This window comes from Carcharhinus amblyrhynchos, chromosome 3 (genome assembly GCF_965287045.1).
Source record: "Carcharhinus amblyrhynchos chromosome 3, sCarAmb.v2.hapA, whole genome shotgun sequence".
Taxonomy (NCBI): Eukaryota; Metazoa; Chordata; class Chondrichthyes; order Carcharhiniformes; family Carcharhinidae; genus Carcharhinus; species Carcharhinus amblyrhynchos.
Window position 1 is genome coordinate 59,987,357 of NC_137326.1, and position 25,073 is coordinate 60,012,429.

At 44.3% G+C, this 25,073-nt stretch overlaps 1 protein-coding gene across 5 annotated transcripts in view; it reads right to left on the bottom strand.

Annotated features, from left to right (window-relative positions):
- dock3 (dedicator of cytokinesis 3) overlaps positions 1 to 25,073 on the bottom strand; it is a 965,674-nt gene that overhangs the window by 598,717 nt on the left and 341,884 nt on the right. For all 5 annotated transcript variants that reach the window (XM_080184500.1, XM_080184509.1, XM_080184492.1 and 2 more), the window contains exon 6: positions 24,071 to 24,219. In XM_080184500.1, the coding sequence (XP_080040626.1) occupies positions 24,071 to 24,219 (149 nt within the window). The remainder of the gene's footprint in view (positions 1 to 24,070; positions 24,220 to 25,073) is intronic.

The window sequence follows — 25,073 nt, forward strand, 5'->3', positions numbered from 1 at the left end:
CAAATTGTAGAAAGGGTTGTTGTGATGGGCGAGTTTAACTTCCCCTGGGCGAGTTTAACTTCCCCAACATAGACTGGGATTCCTTTACTGCAGGAGTTTGGATGGAGCAGAATTTAGTATATCCAAATGTGCTCCTTGAGACAATATGTAGATTGTCCAAGTTGGGAAGGGGCTATCTTAGGCCTGGTTCTCAGGAATGAGCCTGGACAGATGATTGACTTCTCAATGGGACACTATTTTGGGAACAGTGATCACAATTCTATTAATTTCAAGATACTTGTAGAAAAAGATAGAAGTAGTTCCAGAGTGTAAGTACTAAACTGGGAGAATGCTTACTGCAACAGTATGAGACAGGAGCAAGGCGGAGGCTGTTTGAGGATAAATCCACATACAATATGTGGGAGTCCTTTAACAATTCAGGACAAGTATGAGCCTATGAAAATGAAGGATAAAGATGGTAAGATTCGGGAACGCTAGATGACAAGTGAGATTGTGATTTATTGAAAGAGGAGGCATACATAAATTTCAGGAAATTGAAGAATACAGAGACAGCAGGAAAGAGCTTAAACGGGGACCTAGGATGACAAAAAGGGGTTCATGAAATGTCCTTGGCAGGCAGGATATGGAGAATCCCAAGACTTTTTATGTGTATATATGGAGGAAGAGGGTAGCTAAGGAAAGGATAGGTCCACTCAAGGACAGTGGAAGAAATGCGTGTGTGCAGCCAGAGCGGGTGAGGTCCTTAACAAGTACCTTGCATCAGTATTCACAAAGGAGGAGGATGTGGTGGATGGTGAGTGTACAAAGGAGGATGTTGACATTTTAGGAAATGTTGAGATAAAAAGAGAAGACGTATTGAAAAACTTTACGGTAGACAAGTCCCCAGAGCCTGATAGGGTATATCCCAGAATATTGAGACAGGTGAGGGAAGAAATTGCTGCGTCCTTGACTAAAATCTTTGTATCCTCTCTTTAGCCACAGGTGGGGTATCAGAACACAACATTGTTTCTTCTACAAAAAAGGAAATGTCCCTAACTCCATTATGACCATCAATGCATGCCAATCATGAGTTGTGCATTTAGACCTCTGACAAAGCTAAGGCCAACAAATAATGCACAAATGAATGAAGTGAAGTCAATGTAATGTGAAATATTTAAAAGTGAAATTTTGAATAATACCTGTGCCAGCATTGTGCGTTCAAATTTTATTTAAATTGCAATGGAGTTTTGGCCATCATGCAGACCCTCCCTGTCTGACAGGTGGCACTTTTTAAAACAGTTGTAACTGAAGGCAGGTTTTGTCATTGAAAAGGATTGTTCCCTACATGTGACAGCATAAATCTAAAGTTTATTTATTAGTCACAGGTAGACTTACATTAACACTGCAATGAAGTTACATACTCCAGCACCTGTTCGGGTACACTGAGCGAGAATTTAGCATGGCCAATCCACCGAACCCACACATCTTTCAGACTATGGGAGGAAAACCATGCAGTCACAGGAGAATGTGCAGATACCACACAGACAGTGACCCAAGGGGGAATCGAACACAGGTCCCTGGTGCCATGAGGCAGCAGTGCTAACCACTATGCCACTGTGTCTCCTGTGCATGCTGCCAGCATTTTAAGTTATATTTGCAATCACATGAAAATCAAGAAAAAAAATAAGACTGCAGAATTGGCACACATTTCTGGATATGCTACTGGGAATGGCACGCTGTTCACAAACCCTACCAATAGCTCTAGATTTCCCCACAATGGGGCAAACTTTCTCAGCATCTACCCTGTCAAGCCCCCTAAGAATATTGTTTCAGGATCACCTCTCATCCTTTGAAACACCAATGAGTATAGGCCCAGCCTCCTCAACCCTTCTGTAAGAGAATCCTTTCATTCCAGGAATTAACCTCATGAACTTTCTCTGAACCACTTCCAATGCAAGTTTTTCCCTCTTTAGATGAGACCAAAACTGTACACGGTACTAGGTGTGATCTCACCAATGCCCTGCACAGCTGTAGCATGGCTTCCCTACTATTATACTATAACCCTCTCAAAATAGAGGCTGACATTCTATTTGCCTTACTAATTACTTACAAAATGGACAATCACGCATTTTCATGCATTATATTTCATCTGCCAAAAGTTTACTCACTCACTTAAGTTATCTATTTCTTTTTGCTGACTCTTTGGGTGAGATTTTCTGCTCCCACCTGGAGGCAGCCCACCATTGACTGCAGTGGAATCTTCTGATCTGCCACTGTCAACGGCATTTCCCACTGTTTGCACTCTGCACTGTCAGGGAACCTGTGGCTAGGGGACCCGACAGCATGACTGGATGATCCCACCAACAAGAAAGACTGGGACATCCTGCCCTTTGTGTTCTTCTCACAATGTACTTTCTTATCTTTCTTTGAGTCATCAGGAAATCTGTATGCTCAGCCTTTTCATCCAAGTCATTAAAATAGATTGTATACGATTGAAATTTCAGCACTGATCCCTGTGACAAACCACTAATTAGAGTTTGGCATTCTGGAATTTGATCATTAATTCTGACTCTCTGTCTTCTGCTAATTAGCCAATCTTCTATCCTTGCTAATATATTATCCCCAAAGCTATGAAAGCTTATGTTGTATAGCAATCTTTTATGTGGCACCTTAGTGAATGCCCTTTGGAAATCCAAATATTCTGTTACGATCTCCATAGAGATGGATAATTTGCAAAAAGAAATTCAAAATTCCAGTTAGGACATGAAAGAATATACAAGATTTCATGTTCTAAAACTTTTATTGCAAAAATAATTAAAAACTCTTGATAACTAAAAACAAATAATTATAAACTATCTTAATAACTAAAAACACTATTTTCTTTTTGTAGGCAACTTACACTCTGAACTACAGAGAGTGATGTTCTCCTTGTACACTTATCACTCATCACCCTCTTGACATAAGTACAGTTCTTTTAGCACGGGTCACAATTGTTTCTAATTCCAATAGTTTTTCATATCCCTGTCTCACCAAGTAGTGAGTGGACCATCTCCAGGTTCTTTCCTCAGTTTTTGTAGAATTTCTTAAATCAACCAACAGCAGTAAAACCCGTTCTTGTAATTGTTTATTCCTCTGGCTACTCCAGGATGAATCTTCTGGAATCCTTGGATGACTGTGGCATACAGGTCTTCGATTAGAGACAGTGTCTCTCCTGAATTCGGCTGTGATAGCTCGCAAAACTAAGCAACCTCTTCTCTCTCTTTAACCTCTCCTCAATCGTTGTCTGTGTGTGATATTCAGTGATTTGTAGGGAAGCCTGTTATCAAAAGATGATTTGTTCTCTCCTTGTGCCTCTGGCAATATAAAACACAGAAATGCATCCACGCAAAAATGACAATTAGCAATTCTTGACCCAGACTACCTTTGAGCTTACAAGTAAAAGGGTAGTCTAAAGCACAATTGTTTACAGCCTGATACCTTCAACATGTTACTGGGACTTAGGGAGATACACTACTGCACTCTCCCTAAGCATACATACCTTGTACCTTCTTTGCAGTAAAACAATGTAAGCTTTCCTTTGATGTCTAACAATCGAATCAGCCTTACTGTCAGGCAAGCTTCAGAACAGGTCAAATTACTCCCTACATTTATCTTAAAGTTAAAGCTACAGTCCCAAAATATAATAATCTTGCAAACCTCATAATTGTAACAATACTGTTTCCACTAGTTCCCCTATATCCTCCCTGCTTGTTAAATCTAAGACCTCTAATTCAAGTTATCAAACAATTTCTCTTTCACAAAACTACACACACTCTGCTTGATTGTCAGTTTTCAAATTGCCCGTCTTCTGCCTTCTGTCGGTTTGCTTTCTGGAATAGACGTTTTCAAAACCTCCTTTCCAAAATCAAGGAAATTTTGGAAGATATCAGCCAATACATCTACTATCTCTGCTGCACCACCTTTAAAACCCTAGGATGCAAACCATCAGGTTAGAGGGACTTGTCAGACTTCAGCAGGTTAACCAACAGTAACCTATGACTGTGTGGCCAAATTCCCCTCCAATCCAATTTTCAAGTTTGCTGACAACGCCACCGTAGTGGGTCAGATCTCAAACAATGACAAGACAGCATACAGGAATGAGACAGAGAATCTGGTGAACCGGTCTGACAACAATAATCTCTCCCTCAATGTCAACAAGCCAAATTAGATTGTCATCAACTTCAGGACGCGTATTGGAGAACATGCCCCAGTCTATATCAATGGGGACAAAGTAGAAATGGTCAAGAACTTCAAGTTTTTAGGTGTCCAAATCACCAACATCCTGTCTTGGTCCCCCATGCTGATGTTATAGTTAAGAAAGCCCACCAACACCTCTACTTTCTCAGAAGATGAAGGAAATATGGCATATCTGCTATGACTCTCACCAACAAATGCTCCATCGAAAGTATTATTTCTGGTTGTATTACAGCTTGGTATGGCTCCTGCTCTGCCCAATATTGCAAGAAACTACAAAGCGTCGTGAATGAAGCCCAGTCCATCACGCAAACCAGCTTCTCATCCATTGACACTTCCCGCTGCCTCGGAAAAGCAGCCAGCATAATTAAGATGTTATACACGCCAGACATATTCTCTTCCACCACCTTCCATTGGAAAAAGAGTGCAAATGTCTGAGGTCACATACCAACTAACTCAAGAACAAGTTGTTCCCTACTGCCATCAGACTATTGAATGGACCTATCTCGTGTTAAGTTGATCTTTCTCTATACTCTAGCTGTGACGGTAACATTACATTCTGCACTCTCTCCTTCTCTACGAATGTAATGCTTTGTCGATACAGTGCCCAAGAAACAATACTTTTCACTGTATGCTGATACATGCGACAACAATAAATCAAACCAAAAATCCCGTTTGAACGCTCTAAAATCCGTGACAGCAACTACATTCCCCCTCTCCGCCCACTCCACCAGAACCCCTCCCACCCCTACACTTGCATTTCTGGCAACAACTTCCCTTCCCCTCGATGTCACAACTCTGGCAATACCATCCCACCACAGGTCATATGGACCCCCATTGTAGACTGGCCCCTAACTTCTTCCATGTCAGTTGGTCTCCCTGACATTTAGTATAATTAGCTTTACTAGTTTTTTTTCTAGTGACAATGGTTGTTTTAAGCTCTTCTCTCCCTTTTGACCCTTGACTTTCTACTTTTCATGAGATGCTATTTTCATCTTTTACTGTGAAGACAGATACAAAATACAGAATGTGGAACTCACTTCCAACTAAAGATGCTGAAATGAATAGTATGGATGCACTTAAGAGGAAGCCAAAGGGTTACAGTGACAGATTTAAATAAGGAACATGGGAGGAAGTTTGAATGGAGCCTAAATATGAGCATGGGCTGGTTTAGCTGAATAGCCTGTTTCTGTGGCATATGTCCAACGTAATCCAATGACAGCTGGGCCCAATTTTACCATTTTCATTCTAAGTGCTGAATCTGGGCACAATTCCGATCCAATCGTGCAGGAATGGGACGGCCGTAGTTATGGGGGATTTCAATCTGCATATTGATTGGTCGACCCATGTTGGACGCGGGGGGCTCGAGGAGGAGTTCTTGGAATGCTGCCGGGATAGTTTCCTCGAACAGTGTGTGTTGGAGCCGACGAGGGAGCGAGCTATCTTGGATCTGGTGCTATGTAATGAGGCGGGTAGAATTAGGGACCTTGTGGTGAAGGATCCTCTTGGGGAGAGTGATCATTGTATGGTGGAGTTTCTGGTGCAGATGGAGGAGGAGAAAGTGGGTTCCTGGACACGCGTCCTTTGTTTGAATAGAGGGAAATACGGTAGGATGAGAGAAGAATTGGCAAATGTGGACTGGGAGAGCGCGTTGGAGGGAGGGTCTGTTAAGGAGCAGTGGAGGATCTTTAAGGAGATCTTTCTTGGTGCTCAACGGAAATTTATTCCGATGGTCAAAAAGGATAGTAGGAGGAGAGGTAATAAGCCATGGATAACAAAGGAGGTGAAGGAAAGTGTTAAACTAAAAGCGGAGGAATTTAGAGTAGCTAAGAGTAGTGGGCGAGAAGAGGATTGGGAGAGGTTTAAATGTCAACAAAGATTGACAAAGAAGTTGATAAGGAAGGGTAGGAGAAACTATGAAGCTGGGCTAGCGCTTAATATAAAAAAGGATAGCAAGAGTTTTTATAAATATATAAAAAGGAAGAGGCTGGCTAGGGTGAATGTTGGTCCTTTAGAGGATGAGAAAGGGGACCTAGTGGTAGGGGATGGGGATATGGCTAAGGTATTGAATAACTTTTTTGTTTCTGTCTTCACGGAGGAGGACGTGAATAATTTGCCGGGTGTTAGCGATAGAAAGGTGGTAGGACTGGAGGGTCTTAATGACATTACTGTTACTAGAAAGGCGGTGCTCGACAGACTGGAGGGGCTGATTGTGGACAAGTCCCCAGGACCAGATGGAATGCATCCGAGGGTTCTGAAAGAAATGGCGGAGGTGATAGTGGATGCCTTGGTGGTTATTTTCCAGACGTCGCTGAATTCCGGGGAAGTGCCGGATGATTGGAAAACAGCTAATGTCACGCTGTTGTTTAAGAAGGGTGCCAGGCAAAAGGCGGGGAATTATAGGCCGGTTAGTTTAACATCTGTGGTAGGTAAAATGTTAGAATCTGTCATTAAGGAGGAAATTGCGAGGCATCTTGAAGGGAATTGCTTGATAGAGCAGACGCAGCACGGTTTCATTAAAGGGAAGTCGTGTCTGACAAATTTACTGGAGTTCTATGAGGATGTGTCTAGGGTGGTGGATAGAGGAGAGCCGGTGGATGTGGTCTTTCTAGATTTCCAGAAGGCGTTTGACAAAGTACCTCACAAGAGGTTATTGCAGAAGGTCGAGGGACGTGGAGTTGGGGGTAGGGTGTTAGCGTGGACAGAGGATTGGTTGTCAAATAGGAGGCAGAGAGTGGGGGTCAACGGGTGCTATTCGGATTGGCGGATGGTGACTAGTGGAGTGCCCCAGGGGTCGGTGCTGGGGCCTCAGCTTTTTACCATTTATATAGATGATCTGGAGGAGGGAACCGAGTTGTAGGGTGTCGAAATTTGCTGATGACACCAAGATTGGGGCAACGGCAAATTGTGCGGAGGGTGTGGAGAGTCTGCAGAAGGATCTCGATAGGCTGGGCGAATGGGCCAGGAAATGGCAAATGGAATTTAATGTTGGCAAGTGTGAGGTGGTCCACTTTGGTAGGAAGAATGGTAGGAAGGACTATTACTTACGGGGCGAAAAACTGCAGCAGGCGACGGTGCAGAGGGACTTCGGGGTCCTTGTGCATGAGTCGCAAAAACCCAGCTTGCAGGTGCAGCAGGTGGTCAGGAAGGCAAATGGGATGCTGGCCTTCATAGCGAGGGGGATTGAATATAAAAGTAGGGAGGTCTTGCTGCAGCTGTATAGGGCATTGGTGAGGCCGCAGCTGGAGTACTGTGTGCAGTTTTGGGCGCCACACCTGCGCAAAGATATTTTGGCCTTGGAGGGAGTGCAGAGGAGGTTTACTAGGCTGATACTGGAGTTGAGGGGGTTGAGCTATGAGGAGAGGCTGAATAAACTGGGCTTGTACTCGTTAGAGTTTAGAAGAATGAGGGGAGATCTCATTGAGACGTATAAGATGATGAATGGGATGGATAGGATAGAGGTGGAGAGACTCTTCCCGCTCAAAAAAGACAGTAGGACTAGGGGGCACAGCCTCAAGATAAAAGGGGGGCGGTTTAGAACGGAGTTGAGGAGGAACTTCTTCACTCAAAGGGTGGTGAATCTCTGGAATTCTCTGCCCGTTGAAGTGGTGGAGGCTGCCTCGCTAAATATTTTTAAGACGCGGGTTGATGGGTTTTTGATAGGAGAGGGGATTAAGGGTTATGGGGAGAGGGCGGGAAAGTGGAACTGAGCAGCAACAGATCAGCCATGATCTTATTGAATGGCGGGGCAGGCTCGAAGGGCTAGATGGCCTACTCCTGCTCCTATTTCTTTTGTTCTTATGTTCTTATGACTTGGAAATCTACATTCAGGTGCCCCCATATGCACTCAGCCTGAAAAATAAACAGCAAGTCTGAATTGCGCTGTGGGTGCGGCTTAGCACGTCTGAAACAATCAGAGCTCTGAACTGCGCATGCATAGTTAGAAAAAAATTTGAAAAAGCGTGACCGTGTCACATCGCTCCTGGGAGCGAAAACCAGGAGTGATGGCCCCTACAGGCATCATTGTCCCCCTTATCCACCCACATCCTGCTACCCAAACAAATCGTGACCCCTGTCCCCTTCCCCCCCACTGATCGCCTGCAGAGTGGCAGCAGATCCTCCTGACCCAACACCCTCTGTTTCCCCCACCAAAGATCCATCTGGCCTCCCTTCCGCCCTCCCCAAACAGTGAGCGATTGGACTCCACCCCCCAACCCCCGGGAACGATCTGGCCTCACTCCCTTCCCCCATCTCCCCACTGCCCCAGAAAATGATCTGACGTCAACACACCCACCTCCCCACAACTGCCATAGATACATCTGGCCCACCTGCCCCCATCCCCCCTACACCAACCAGACAATGATCTGGCCTCCTTTCTCCCCCACAACCAGACAACAATCAGGCCTCCTTCCTCCCTACACCCCCCAGAGAATGATCTGGCCCACCTCCCTCCTTACCCCCAACCACTGATCTGAGTCAGAGATTTGTTGGAAGTGCTGAACTCACCTCTTCAGCAGCTAGAACGCCCAAAACAGACTTTTATCCTGCATGTCCATTTTAGCACAATTCCAGATTGGCGTACGCGATGGTAAAGGGGAAAATGCTGATAAAGTTGTATGGGAGTTCATTACATCAACTGAAATGCATGCAAATGCATTTAAAATGCCATTGCATCCATTTCAGGTGCGAGTCAGATTGCGGCCAATCCCAGGCCTCGGTAACGTGGCCGTCTGTGCCGATGCGGATCGTGTTCATGGCCTCACACCTGACATTACCATGTTTTTGTGCCCATGCAATGGTAAAAATCGGGCCCCTGGTGTAGGAGGGAGGCAGGAAGCACTAGAGGTGGTTCTACTCCTGTACAGGCAGGGGCAGCGACTGTGTGGGGAGCTTAGTTGCTAGAAACTGGCTGAGACGAAAACGAATCCAGTAATAATTTACTGGTTATACCAATTTCCAGAATGAGATGCAGTACTTAATTTAAACATTTTAAGTTTTTATAGCTGGTTGGGTCCTGAGTTTTAAGAGGTAAAGGGCTCAGTACATTGAAAATACAATCAAATTGGCAAGAACGATCTAGAAGATGTTTGCAGAATGTTTTCATGACAATTTCTTGAAGTAGCACTGTGTTACCAGTACATGCTGGAACCAACTAGAGATAAAGCTATCATACATCTAGTATTGCGTCATGAAACAGGGTTAATTAGCAATGTGATAAAGTATTCCATGCAAGTATCCACTTGCATGGAATTACAATCCAATGATTGAATGAAAGTGACATATTTCAATCACTAACAAAAATCTTAAATTTAAACAAAGCCAATTAATAGCATGAAGGGGAAACTGATTAAAGTTAATTGGGTAAATAGACTATTAGGTATGGGAGGAAATGAACAGTGGAAAACATTTAAAGAAATAATACAAAATGTTCAACAAAAAAATTCCATTGAAGAACAAAAGTTCAGCAAGAAGGATCCATCTATGACTCATTCAGGAAGTTGAGCTGGTATCAGATTAAAAGAGGCTCACCACGTTGCAAAAAAAGAGTAAGAAGGCTGAAGATTGGGAATGTTTCAGAAACCAGCGAAAGATCATCAAAACTCTGTTTAAAAGGTAAAAATACAAATTGACAGTAAACTGGCCAGGAATATAAAAACAGATTTCTAACAAGTATATGAAAAAGGAAGAAAATAGCAAAAGTAAACATTGGTCCCTTAGAAACAGAGACAGAAGAAATTATTATGGGGAACAAGAATACGGTGGAGACATTGAACAAATATTTTGTGTCTGTCTTCACAGTGGAAGACGCAGGTTCCATGCCAGAAATAGATGGTAACCTAGTGGCTAAAAAGTGAGGAAATTAGTATCTGCAGAGATAAAATATTGGAGAAACTTAGGGGACTAAAACCGACAAATCTCCAAGGCTGAAAGGCCTAGAGATTCCAAAAGAGAAAGCTACAAAGATAGTGAGGTGTTAGCTACGATTTTCTAAAATTCCTTAGATTGGAAGTTGGTAAATGTTACACAATTTTTCAAGAAAGGAGGGAGAGAGAAAAGAGTGAACTACAGGCCACTTAGCCTAACATTAATCGCTGGATCTATTATTAAGGATATCTTAACAATACATTGAGAAAAGCATTGTGAGATTATAACACGTCAAGATGGTTTTACTAAAAGGAAATCCTGTTTGACAAATTAACTAGAATGTTTTGGAGATGTAACTAGTAATCTAGATAACCAGGAACCAGTAGATACAGTATACCTGAATTTCACTGATTAAATGCTGTACTAAAGATTATAGGCAAGATAAGGGCTCATGTTGTTGGGTGCTATGTATTAGCACGGATAAAAAAATAGTTAATGAATAGAAAACAGAATGCAGGCCTAAATGGTTTTTTTCCCCAAGTTGATTGGCAGTGAATAATGGAGTGCCACCAAGAGCAGTGCTGAGGCCTCAGCTAAAATATATATTAATGACTTAGATATATTACTGTTTCTTCATCTAAGTTTGCTATGAAACCAAGCTAGGTAGAAATAAACTGTGAGGGCATGAAAGGCTGCAAAGAAACACAGACAAGTTAGGTAAGTGGCAGAAATAATAGCAGGAGTGATTACTATTTAAAGGGCGAAAAGCTGCAGCATGCTACGGTGCAGAGGGACCTGGGGGTCCTTGTGCATGAGTCGCAAAAACCCAGTCTGCAGGTGCAGCAGGTGATCAAGAAGGCGAATGGGATGCTGGCCTTTATAGCGAGGGGGATAGAATATAAAAGCAGGGAGGTCTTGCTGCAACCGTACAGGGCACTGGTGAGGCCGCAGCTGGAGTACTGTGTGCAGTTTTGGTCGCCGCACTTGCGCAAGGATATTTTGGCCTTGGAGGGAGTGCAGAGGAGGTTCACTAGGCTGATACCGGAGATGAGGGGGTTGGACTATGAAGAGAGACTAAATAGACTGGGTCTGTACACATTGGAGTTTAGAAGGATGAGGGGGGATCTTATAGAGACATATAAGATAATGAAAAGGATGGATAGGGTAGAGGTAGAAAGATTCTTCCCGCTCAGAAAGGACAGCAGGACTAGAGGGCACAGCCTCAAGATAAGGGGGAGGCAGTTTAGAACGGAGTTGAGGAGGAACTTCTTCACTCAAAGGGTGATAAATCTCTGGAATTCCCTGCCCGTTGAAGTGGTGGAGGCTACCTCGCTAAATATATTTAAGACACGGGTAGATAGGTTTTTGACAGGCAAGGGAATTAAGGGTTATGGGGAGAAAGCAGGAAAGTGGAACTGAACCACTTCAGATCAGCCATGATCTTATTGAATGGCGGGGCAGGCTCGAAGGGCTAGATGGCCTACTCCTGCTTCTATTTCTTATGTTCTATGAAAACAAGACAGCAAATGGAGTATTATACAGAGTATAATAGAAGGACGTCTGAATTTATTCAAGTTCTTTGTAATCCGGAAAAACTGATGATAAAAGTTTAAGTGCTGATGTTCAAAGAGACATGAGTGTGCTTGTACAAGGAAATTAGAAAGTTAGCATGTAACTTGGCAGGTAATTAGAGAAACAAATGGCATGTTGGACTTCATTACAAGGTGATTTTAAAGAAGTCTTGCTACAGCTGCACATTGGTGAGGGCATTAGTGAGACTGCACCTGAAATACTGCAGGTTTGGTCTCTATATTGAAGAAAGTATAAATTTGCATTGGAGGTGACAGACGGTGGCAGAGTGGAAATGTCAGGGGGCCTGTAATTCAGAGTTCCAGGCAAATGCTCTGGAGACATGGGTATGAATCCCACCATGGCAGATGGTGGAATTTAAATTCAGGAAATAAATCTGAAAATAAAAAGCTAGTCTTGACTTTAATGACCATGAAACCATTGCTGAGTGTTGTAAAAATCCATCTGGTTCATTAGTGTTTCTTAGTAAAGAAAATCTGCCATTCTTACCTAGTCTGGCCAACATGTGACTGCAGACCTACAACAATGCCCTCTGAAATGGCCTAGCAAATCACACAGTTGTATTCAATCATTACCAAGTCTAAGAAGAAATGAAACTAGACGGATCACCTGGCATCAATCTAGACACCTGAAATCACAACAGCAAAAACCAGCCCTGTCAACCCAGCAACCATTTCTCACTAATACCTGGAGGCTTGTGCTAAAATTGTGAGTACTGCCCCACAATACAGTCATACCAATGAAATCATACCTTACAGACATTGCTCCAGACACTACCATCACCATCCCTGGGTATGCCTTCTTCCAACAAAAGATCAGATCCCACCAGAGATGGTTGTACAATAGCATATAAACAGGAGTGAATTCTCAACACCAACTCTGAATGTAATGAAATCTCATGGTATCAGGTCAAACATGGGCAAGGAAAACGCCTACTGATTAATACCTACTGCTTCCTTCAGCTGATGAATTGGTACTCCTCCATGTTGAGCACTAATTGGAAGAAGTGTTGAGGATGGCTTGTAGCACTAAGCTGGCCAAGTCCTAAAGGACACCACTGCTAGACTGGACCTGTGGCAAGTGGTGAGGAAACCAAGAAGGGGGAAAAAAAAAACTTCACCTCATCCTCAACAATCTATCTGTTGCAGATGTATTTGTTCATCACAATATTGGGGAAGAAACACCACCACACAGTCTTTGAGGGGATAAAATTCCACTTTCACATTGAGGGTGCCATCCATCATGTTGTGTGGTACTATTGTTGTTCTAAATGGGATAGATTTTGAACAGATCAAACAACTCAAGTCCGCGTATCCATGAGGTGCTCTGGGCTATTAGCAGCAACAGAATTCTTTACAATCAGACCTGTAACCTCATGATGTAGCATACCTGCCACTTAACCTTTACCATCAAACCAGGGATCAACCCTCGTTCAGTGAAGAGTGCAGGAAGGCATGCCACAAGCAGCAACAGGCATGCTTGAAAATAAACAAACAATCTTGTGAAGCTACATTCAGGATTATTTGCTTGCCATTATTTGGAGTACTGCGTCCAGTTCTGGTCACCTTACTACCGGAAGGACGTGGAGTCTCTGGAAAGGGTGCAGAGGAGGTTTACCAGGATGTTGCCTGGCATGGGGGGACTGGGTTACGAGGAGAGGTTGAAGAAACTGGGACTATTCTCCTTGGAAAGACGGAGATTGAGAGGGGACATGATAGAAGTATATAAGATACTGAAGGGAATAGATAGAGTTAATAGTGAGAGACTGCTCCCTCGACTGGGTACGAACACGAGAGGTCATCATTTAAGGGTGAGGGGGGAGAGGTATAATTTGGAGGTGAGAAGAAGGTTCTTTACGCAGAGAGTTGTGGGGGTCTGGAACGCGCTACCAAGTAGGGTGGTGGAGGCAGGAACGTTGGACTCGTTTAAGATGCAGTTAGATAGGCACATGAGTGAAACGAGAATGGAGGGATATGGTAGGGGCTATTAAATAGGGTTAAACCTCGGGAGACACCGGAAAGGCAGGCTGTAAAATTAATATTTTTGTCTTTATTCCACAGGTGGAGGTCCACCTCGTGTCAAACGAGGGGCATGCACACGGCAGGTCGTGCGTAGGCTGCTCTTGGAAGTTCCAGGAGTGGCCTAGTACTTCATGTCGGTGTGTGTGCTTGATCCTGGACCGGTAGACGGGCGCCGCAACAGCTCAGTGACTAGCACTGCTGGCTGTGCAGACACATGGATTTGGGCCTGTGTCTGTGGGAGTTTGCGCATTCTCCCTGTGGTTGCGTGGGTTTCCTCCGGGCGCTCCGGTTTCCTCCCACACCCCAAAGATGTGCTCTTAGGCTAATCGGTTTTTACCAAATTGACACTATTTCTTCCCTGAATCTGACTGAGTAGGGTTCCATTCGTAGACATGCAGGGTAGAATAGGTGTAGGGTGATGCGGCGGCATGGGCTCGTTGGGCCGAAGGGCCTGTTTCCCGTGCTGGGTTGTTCTTTGTTCTTTAAAAGAGATGCGTATGTTAGACCTAAGCAACTGGGAACGGAGAGAGCATTGGAGGAATACAGAGAGTAGGAGGGAGTTCAAACGGGGAGTTAGAAGGGTGAAAAGGGGGTATGAAATGGTCTTGGCAGAAAGGATTAAGGAAGATCCAAAGGCATTTTACTCATATGTTAGGAACAAAAGGGTGGTTACAGGAAAAATTGGTCTTCTTAGGGACAGAGGAAGGGAACTATGCTTAGAGTCTGAGGGAATGGGGGAGATCCTGAATGAATACTTTGCGTCAGTATTCACGAAGGAGAGGGACTTGTTGTCTGGTACTGTCTTGGAGGGAATTGTTGACCCATTGGAGGAAATATCAGGGTTTTTAGGTAGTATTAAAACTGAAAAAATCTCCGGGGCCTGGTGGCATTTATCCTAGGCTGCTTAGGGAGACGGGAGATGAAATTGATGGGCCTCTGACGCAAATCTTTGTCTCTTCTTTGGACACAGGTGAGGTCCCAGAGGACAGGAGGATAGTGAACGTAGTACCGTTGTTTAAAAAGGGTAGTTGGGATAACCCGGGTAATTATAGGCTGGTGAGTTTGACGTCAGTGGTAGGGAAGTTGTTGGAAAGGATTCTTAGGGATAGGATGTATACACATATAGAGTGTGGCAATTTGATTAGTGATAGGCAGCATGGCTTTGTAAAGGGGAGGTCGTGCGTTATGAATCTGGTAGAATTTTTTGAGGAGGTGACAAAAACGGTCAACGAAGGACAAGCCATGGATGTTGTGAACATGGATTTCAGTTTGACAAAGTCCCTCATGGTAGGTTGGTGGAGAAGGTTAAGGCTCATGGGATACAAGGGCAGGTGTTTAGATGAATTGAGAACTGGCTTGGTAACAGGAGACAGAAGAAGTGGAAGGGTCCTTTTCTAGCTGGAGGTCTGTGATTAGTGGTGTGCTGCAGGGCTCAGTAGTGGAACCTTTGCTATTTGTAATATACATAAATGACTTGGAAAAGGGAGTACGTGGTGTGATCAGCAAGTTTGCAGATGACACAAAGATGGCTGGACTTGCTAATAGTGAGGAGCATTGTCAGGCAAAACAGCAGGATATAGATAGGCTGGTATATTGGGCAGAGAAATGGCAGATGGAATTTAATCCTGATAAATACGAGGTGATGCATTTTGGAAGAAATAATGTAGGGGGGAGTTGCATGATAAATGGTAGGCTTATTAAGAGTATAGAAACGCTGAGGGACCTGGGGGGTGCAAGTACACAAGTCCATGAAGGTGGCAGTATTGAAATTTATTGGAATTCTGTGACGACGTGTCTAGTGCGGTGGACGGAGGGGAACCCGTGGATGTGGTGTTTCTCGATTTTCAGAAGGCGTTTGATAAGGTGCTGCACAAAAGGCTGTTACAGAAGGTTAAGGGGCATGGAGTTGGGGGTAAGGTGTTAGCATGGATAGAGGATTGGCTGTCAAATAGGAGGCAGAGAGTGGGTGTCAATGGGTGCTATTCAGATTGGCGGTTGGTGACTAATGGAGTGCCCCAGGGATCGGTGCTGGGGCCTCAACTATTTACCATTTATATAGATGATCTGGAGGACGGAGCTGAGTGTAGGGTGTCAAAATTTGCTGATGACACAAAGATAAGTGGAAAAGCAAATTGTGCGGAGGGTGTAGAAAATCTGCAGAGGGATCTAGATAGGCTGAGCGAGTGGGCGAGGACCTGGCAGATGGAATACAATGTTGGCAAGTGTGAGGTTATCCACTTTGGCAGGAATAATAGTAGGAGGGACTACTATTTAAAGGGCGAAGAGCTGCAGCATGCTACGGTGCAGAGGGTCCTGGGGGTCCTTGTGCATGAGTCGCAAAAACCCAGCCTACAGGTGCAGCAGGTGGTCAGGAAGGCAAATGGGATGCTGGCCTTCATAGCGAGGGGGATTGAATATAAAAGTAGGGAGGTCTTGCTGCAACTGTACAGGGCACTGGTGAGGCCGCAGCTGGAGTACTGTGTGCAGTTTGGGTCGCTGCACTTGCGCAAGGATATTTTGGCCTTGGAGGGAGTGCAGAGGAGGTTCACTAGGCAGATACTGGAGTTGAGAGGGTTGAATTATGAAGAGAGGCTGAATAGACTGGGCTTGTACTCGTTGGAGTTTAGAAGGATGAGGGGGGATCTTATTGAGACGTATAAGATGGTAAAGGGGATGGATAGGGTAGACGTGGAGAGGTTCTTCCTGCTCAGAAAGGACAGCAGGACTAGAGGGCACAGCCTCAAGATAAAGGGGGGAGGGGGGGCAGTTTAGAACGGAGTTGAGGAGGAACTTCTTCACTCAAAGGGTGGTGAATCTCTGGACTTCTCTGCCCGTTGAAGTGGTGGAGGCTACCTTGCTAAATATATTTAAGACACGGGTAGGCTTTTGGTGGGCAAGGGGATTAAAGGTTATGGGGAGAAAGCGGGAAAGTGGAACTGAGCCACTTCAGATCAGCCATGATCTTATTGAATGGCGGGGCAGGCTCGAGGGGCTAGATGGCCTACTCCTGCTTCTATTTCTTATGTTCAGTACAGGTGGAGAAGGTGGCAAAGAAGGCCTATGGTATGTAGTATAAGAGCTGGAGTCTAATGTTGCAGTTGTATAGAAAGTTGGTTCGCCCACATTTGCAGTACTGCGTCCAGTTCCAGTCGCCTTACTACCGGAAGGATGTGGAGACCCTGGAGAGTGTGCAGAGCAGGTTTACCAGGATGCTGTCTGGTATGGAAGGACTGAGCTATGAGGAGAGATTGGGCAAATTGGGGCTGTTCTCCTTAGAAAGGCAGAGAATGAGGGGAGACCTAATAGAGGTGTATAAGATTATGAAGGGTATAGATAGTGAACTGAGGTAAGCTTTTTCCTAGGTTGCATACAAAAATTACAAGGGGTCACGGGCTTAGGGTGAGGGGGGCGAGGTATAATTCGGATGTTAGAGGGAGGTTTTTCACAGAGGGTGGTGGGGGCCTGGAATGCACTGCCAAGTAGGGTGGTGGAGGCAGGCATTCTAGAGTTGTTTAAGGCTTACTTAGATAGGCACATGTGCGGACTAGAGATGCAGGGATTCAGGAGACTGTTCTAAATAAAGTTCAAGAGCCTTGGGACGTCCCTGGGAATCAATTGATTCCTACGGACCTTCCAACATATTTCATGGCTTACTTGTCTTACTTCTGAACTTCTGGGGACTCCACAAATGTCTGTCGAAGTTGTGCATGTTTATTGATGTCTTTTCTTTTACTTCACAGGTGATTCGATCCGCCTTGTTGTCCAACAAGGGACATACACGCGGTGGGTCGTGCGAGGGCTGCTCTTGGATGTTGCTTTGAGTTGCCTAGTGCTTCATGTCATTAGTGTACGCTTAAACTGGACCATCTGACGGGCAACATGACAGCTCAGTGACTATCACTGTTTGCTGTGCAGATACATGGATTTGGGCAAGTATCTGTGGGAGTTTGCACATTCACCCCGTGATTGCATGAGTTTTCTCCGGGTGCTCCGGTTTCCTCCTGCACCCCAAAAACGTGCTCTTAGGCTGATTGGTGTAACAAATTGTCCCTAAATTAGTCTTCCCTCAATCTTCCCCATTAGGCGTAGACAAAGATCATAGGTAGAGGAGGGCACTCACAAAGTTAAAATGGCAGTGCGGGCTCGCTGGGCCGAAGGGCCTGTTTTCCATGCTGTGTTGTTCTTTGTTTAACTTTATGTGGCCTCCACTGCATCTCAGTGTCTCTCCAGGATGTACATTTGAGGTGGAGGTGGCGAGCTGCCTACTGCACCCTGTGGATTGTGATGCCCTTGCTGATCATCGAGGGCCTGGAACTTGAGGGCCCTGCCCAGCTTCCAGGTTTCACGGTTGTATCCATGCCACCTTGTTCATCCTCTGCCCCAGTTTCAGGAAAGGGGGAGTCAGAAGGTGTAGCCACTGCCACAGTCTCTTCTTCCCTCAGGGTTCCCGTGGGCCCCTAGTTCACTCTATGGGACAGCAGTGCTTCTGTAGTGAGCTCCAGTGTCACCTAGCCCAGCCAGTCCTGGGGGACCACCTGTGTTCTTGCCTTGGTGGCAAGCCTTCAGCGATGACCCTATGAGTCAAGGGCCATCTGTCAATGGCAACTGCAAGTGCCTTCTGAGACTAGGCCATGCTCTGTCCACCTAAAAGCTTTGGGACTCCTCCCAATAGCCTCTCAGTCGGTCCAGTATTGCAGTCAGTCCCTTCTATATTCCCTGGCCCAGCTACTGCATCTCCGCAGCTGCTGAAGGAGAAGTGATTGCAGATTTCCAGCATGTAGCCTGGGGCCAGCAGACTTCATGACTCCAGCAAGACCCCATGTGCCAGAGGCCTCAAACATTCCTCCTTCCACCCGATGTACATCAGCAGATGTCATGTGCACCAGTGATGACCTGCCAATGAGTGTCTCTGGGATGGTGAACTGCGAGGTGGAAGCTGACGCAAAACTGGGGGGTACTGGCCTTGGATGTGCCATCACCTTCCTCTAAGGATTCTTTTGAGCTGACATAGGGAAGATGGGTGGGAGCAGTGAGGGGGCTTCTGCAATGCCAGATGAACCCAGCATGTCCTTTTCTGTGCAACACACGACACAAGATTATGTGCAAGGGAGGGACAGAAACTGGGTTGCATGCAACTTGTTTCAGTTATTTCCAACCAGTGGAGGATTGGCCAGTGCTCACTTCTATGCTCCAGCCTGACCTGGCTGGAGCTAATAGTGTGGATTTCCTTCTCTTCCGCAAGCTCCAATGCCCACTCTTTAAACGGGATGAGGATCTGGGTATCAGACACAGCATCCTCTTGTCTTCCCCCTCTCCTGGTGATTATGGGCGTTCTTCTCCTTGAGGACAGAAGGAGCTACATGTAAAGCCTGATGGCAGGAGTCCAGAAGGGTGTCAAGGGATAACCCTCAAGAGGGATACTCTTGGTGTTGAGGGAGGTGTTCGGCAGTCAGGGGCTGGAAGCATGCATGGTGCTGGGTGTGGGGGGATCTGAATATCACTTAGGGGAAAGATTCTAGATCAGGTTTACCACTCACCCTTGTTACAAAATTGGGTAGCGTAATTGTTTATAAATTTGCATGGTTCTGTTAAAAGGTTTTTTTTAAAAACTTGCTAGGCACAAAAAAAAAATGCAGGTGCATATGGTGCCAGTACACAGAATGAAGCATTGTATCAAAGGCCAAAAAGCCATGGTGCCTTGGTAACAGGCTTCAGGCATTTGTATGTCTGAATTTGTAAGTAAAACATTTGCTCAGGTGTGAACGTAGGAATATCAGTAACGGCCAAAGCATAAAATAAAATGGAAAATGTCGGAATTGTTTGTGGGTTTCAGTGATGAAAAAAATCAAATGAAGCGTCCCATTTGAAAGAAATGAAAAGAGCTCAGCTGTGTATTTCTGCCATTTTCTGCTTTATTTTAGCTTTCAAGCCAAAGTGTTCATGGCACACCAACAGCCTAAGGGTTACAATTGACAGGAAATTGAACTGGACCAGCCATAAAAGTACTCTGGCTAAAAAACAGGTCAGAGGTTGGAAATTCTGTAGCAATTGACACCCTGTCGACAATCTATAAAGCACAAGTCAGGAATGCAGCAGAATACTTTCCACTTGCCTGGATGAGTGCAGCTCTAAATATACTCAAGAAGCTTGACATCATCCAAGACAAAGCAGCCTGCATGACTGACACCTCATCCACCAACTTAAACATTCACTCCACCAATGTACAGTGGCAACAGCGTGCACCATCTAAAGATGCACTGCAGCAATTCATCAATGTTTCTTTGACAATATTGCCCAAACACTGAATCTCTATCATCAGAAATGCTAGGCAACAGATGTATGGAAACATTACCATCTGCAAGTTCCCTTCCAAACAACACACCTTCCTGACTTGGGACTCTATTGCTCTTCCTTCACTGTCAATGTGTCAAAATTCTGGAACTCCTTTCTTAGCATTGCTGTACCAACACCACATGGGCTGCAGAGGTTCAAGGAGAAACAGCACAATGGTGCAGTGGTGAGCACTGCTGCCTCACAGTGCCAGGGACCCGTGTTCAATTCTGGCCTTGAGTGACTGTATGGTGTTTGCACATTCTCCCTGTATTCACACAGGTTGCATCCAGGTGCTCCATTTTCCTTCTGCAGTCCAAAGTTGTGCAGGTTAGGTGGATTGGCTATGCTAAACTGCCCAAGTATCCCAAGATGAATTATTTTTATCTTTATTTTCTGAAGTGCTACTTCATCCCAAGATGTGTAGATTAGATGGATTAACCATGGTAGATATGTGGGGTTACGTGGATAGGGTGGAGCAGACAGCCTGGCTAAGATGCCGAATTGGTGCAGACTTGATGGGCCGAATGACAACCTTCTGCATTCTAAGGATTCTATGGTTCTATGGAGGCACACCAACAGCTCCAAGGGAAATTAGGTATGGGCAATAAATGTTGGTCTAGGCATTGATGCCCACACCCTGTGAAAGAATTTAAAGTACATATCTTGTTTCTCTTAGCAGGGATCAATATCATTTATACCTCTGCAAGGTAACAAAGCAGGTGTTCACAATCTAAATCAAATTTAAAAACAATCTGAAATAGCATCATATTCTTCAGGAAATATAGGGGAAAATAATTCATAGTTAAGCTTGCATAGCAGACTCAGTCACTTTCAGTAGCACACTTCATTTCACATATCATCAGTAAATAGTAGTTATGGCATTGAAATAGCATTGCAGAAACCTGTACTAATAAAGCGATACAAGGTCAAATCCCACCAGGCAGTGAATTCAGATATTAAAATATAATGTAATATAGAAAGCTAAATCAGCAATCACAACCATTAAACTGTCCAACAAGGATAAAAGTGGCTGAAGGTCAAAATGAGAGTGAATCTCAGAAGAAAATTGGCAGGTTCTATATGGGGCAGCAGAGTCAACACAATATGCACTGCTTCTCTTGCCCTTGTTGACCTAACAGCACAGTACTGCTGCTCAACTTGGCTCAGGAACAGCCACATAAACCTGGAAGTTATTCACCTGCAGGAAGTCATGAGAATTATTTCTGGAACAGTGGGACCAACGCCGCTCAAGTGGCTTTCTGTGCTAGCATACACTGAATCTCATAATGGCTACAGGGAAAACATCTTCCTCTTCTAAAACCACTGGCTGATAGATAATGAAGTATCACATTGACATGGAACCACAAAAAAAACTTACATACTCCATAGTCCATTCTGGAACACACTCCATGCTCTAAAAATGGATCTTTGATCTCAACGGCACATCTGCTGGTTGACTACAACAATGACCTGGTGACTGTGGCATGGTGGCGCAGTGGCTAGCACTGCTGCTTCACAGCACCAGGGACCTGGGTTTGATTCCAGCCTTGGGTAACTGTGTAGAGTTTGCATATTCTTCCTGTATCTGCATGGGTTTTCTCTTGATGCTGTGGTTTCCTTCCACAGTCCAAAGATGTGCAGTTTGGTTGGCCGGGCTAAATTTCCCCTTAGTGTCTAAAGACGTGTAGTTGAGGTGGATTAGCCATGGTAAATGTGCAGGATTATGGAGATTGGGTGGGGGAGTGAGCCTGAATTAGATGCTTTTTTGGGAGAGTCAGTGCAGATTTGATGAGCCAAATGGCCTCCTTCTGCACTATAGGAATTCTATTTTTCTATGAACCCAGGAAGGATGTGGTCATTTGCTCCACAAGTTCCATAGAATAGAATCCATACAGTGCAGAAAGAGGCCATTTGGCCATCAAGTTTGTACCGACCACAATCCCACCGATCCCTATCCAGGTAGCCCTACATATTTACCCTGTTAGTCCCCCTGACACTAAGGGGCAATTTACCATAGCCAATCAACCTAACCCTGAGAGGAAACCAAAGCACCCAGATAAAACCCACACAGAGACATGGAGAATGTGCAAACTCCACACGGACAGCGACCCAAGCCAGGAATCAAACCCAGGTCCCTGGTGCTGTGAGTCAGCAGTGCTAACCATTGTGTCACCATGCTGCACCAAGTTGAACCTGAGGAGCAGTTGAAATTTGCCACTCATGGGGAGGCAGGGTTGAGTGGGTGGGATGCTCAGATTTTGGTATGTTCATTCCACTGTTTACATTTGGCCTTCGCCTGTGCTGTCAAAGATGTTCAAAAGATTGACACCTTCAGAGATGCTACTTCGCCAGTTTTGTCAATCTTGAGCAACAGATTCCCACAATTCATTGAGGATATTGCATTATTTCAGGGAGGCTTTGAGGGTGGCTTGGAGTATAAGGCCTATTTTATGATTCTTGCGTCAAGCGTGCAGACAATAAGGTCCACCCAATGTAGTTGATTAACCACAATTAATGCCTCACTAATGGGGATGTTGGCCTGAGAAAGGACACTGATATTGGAGCATCTGTTTTGCCATTGTATTGCAGGATTTTGCAGAAGCATCGCTGGTGCAATTTCTCCAGGGATTTAAGTTGTCTGCTGCATGTTGTCCATGTCTCTGATACATACAGGAGGGCAGGTAGAATTGTCTTTGTCATCTATTCCTCAGACATTCGAAGACTATACTGGCAGCACATTGGAGGTGATGTTGAGTTTAGTCATCATTGTTTGCCCTCACTGAGAGGAGGCTCCCAAGGTATGAAAAACAATCAATGGTTCACCGTGAATTTTGATTGTTGGGAGGCAAATTTGTGCAGCAGAAGCAGGCTGGTAGAGAGCCTTTGTCTTCCAAATGTTTAGCCTGAGGCCCATTCTTTCAGATGACTCCATTTGGAACTCGGCTTATCTGTCTGCAGACGCAAGCATCATCAGCGTATTACAGTTTAATGATAGATGCTGGGTGATTTTGATTCTGAAACAGAGGTGTCATAGGTTGAACAGTTTCCTGCTCATCTTGTATGGTAACTTGAATCTGGCGGGTAGCTTCATGGAGATGGGTGGAATGCTGCGGTGAGGGAGATGGAAAAGAGTGCCAGTGTGATGCCAAAGCTATGCTTGAGCCCAGTTTGCATTTGTATTGGGTCTATTGCAAATCCAATGGTAAGGATCATGACTTGCATGTCATTGTGCAGCAAGTGGAGGATGGTGACAAATTTCAGTGGGCAGCCAAATTTGAGGAGGACCCTGCACAATCCCCCATGGTTGATTGTTAAAGACCATTGTGAAGTCAAAAAAGGCCATGAATAGAGATTGTTACTGCTCTCTGCCCTTTTATTGGATGTGTCTTGTTATGAAGATCATGTTCATAGTGCATCTTGATTGATGGAATCTGCATTGTGACTAGGAGTCTTCAGCTAAGGGAGAAAGCGATTGAGAAAGCCTCTTATATTGACCTTCCCTGTGGTGGACAGCAGAAGTATCCCGCTTTAAGTTACCACACTCAGTCTTGTCACTTTTCTTTTTGAAGATGGTCACAATTATGGTATCTTGGAGATCCTCTGGCTTGCTCTCTTCCTCCCAAAAAGTATTTGTGCCAAGAGTAAAGGTAAAACCATCAAATCCACGCCAACCATGACAGCTAATTCTCTACTAATTCTTACAAAAGAATTGCTCATGGTAGTTAGTTTTGTGTCATGTAAACTACCAGATAAAAATCTAAAATGGGTCAAAAAATGCAGACATAGAAAATTAGTTATTGTTTGAATCCCAATATTAAAACTATATTGGAAGCTCAGATAAATTACGCATGCATCTCAAGCAGATTCACAGCTTGCTAGTATTTAAATATTTAATTATTGTATTATAGCTGAGATGAAAGTAAAGGATAGCTTAGCTCATTTATACCCCATACAATTTGAGCAGCTGGACACAAAAGAAGAGGGACAATAATATAAAGTCAGTATTGCATAAAACATTAAAGGTAAACCAATACCCTAGATTAACTTACTCATTGCCCCAGTCAAGGCGGACTGTGATGTGACGTTTGACATCACGAATCTGATCTTGGGTCAGGTGACCAGATAGAAGCTGTCTCCGCAAATCAATCAGCTCATTCATTACATGGCGCAGTTTGTAAAATAAATCTACCTTATGTTTCTGCAAAACAAAAAAGATAAAAGGCAATTAAACAACAGTTTATCTACTTAACTTCATTCCTCACACGTGACATTGCATCTCCTGACCACAAGCCAACTAATTTTCTACCATATTCAGTACAGTAAAGGAGGGAGGAGAAGAATTCAATTTGTGCATTTTTATATTCATTAAAATCCAAGGATCACCAAGTACTTCCCATGTCAGTGAAAGCGTACTAACATACAGCAGCTGTTTCCCTATTCTGCTATGGCAGTATGCCTCAAAACTCAAAAAAAATTTTTTCCACATTGGTGTGAATTTTATCATTACCCATACTAACATACTTATGATATTCTTGAAGAGTGCCAATGCTATGAATTACGTATATCTTTATATGGTCATATTTGTGTTGAGACACATTTGAAATGGGACCTTTATAATTAGAAAGAATTGTTTACTAATATACAAATTAGCAGTAGGAACCCTCAAACCAGCTCTGTCATTCAATAAGATCATGGCTGATCTGATTGTAACCTCAATTTCACATTTCCACCTCCCCGCTATAACCTTCCACCTTCTTGCTCATCAAGTTTCGTATTGTCAGTTGAGGCTTGATTTGAACATTGTGTAAGAAACAAAAAGGACAATGAATTGCACTACACAGCCCCACAGATGTAAAATTTTATAAACAAGCAGTCACGACGGGAAGGTAATAAGACAAGTTAAATTTTTATTCCCAGGTATCACCAAATTTCTGATGGTTGCAGAATCAGAATTCAACTTTCTAGTACAGTATGAACCTTGATGACACATCAGGAACAAAATCAAATTGTGACAGGAAAAGCACACATGTACATGATAATGAAATTAAGGGT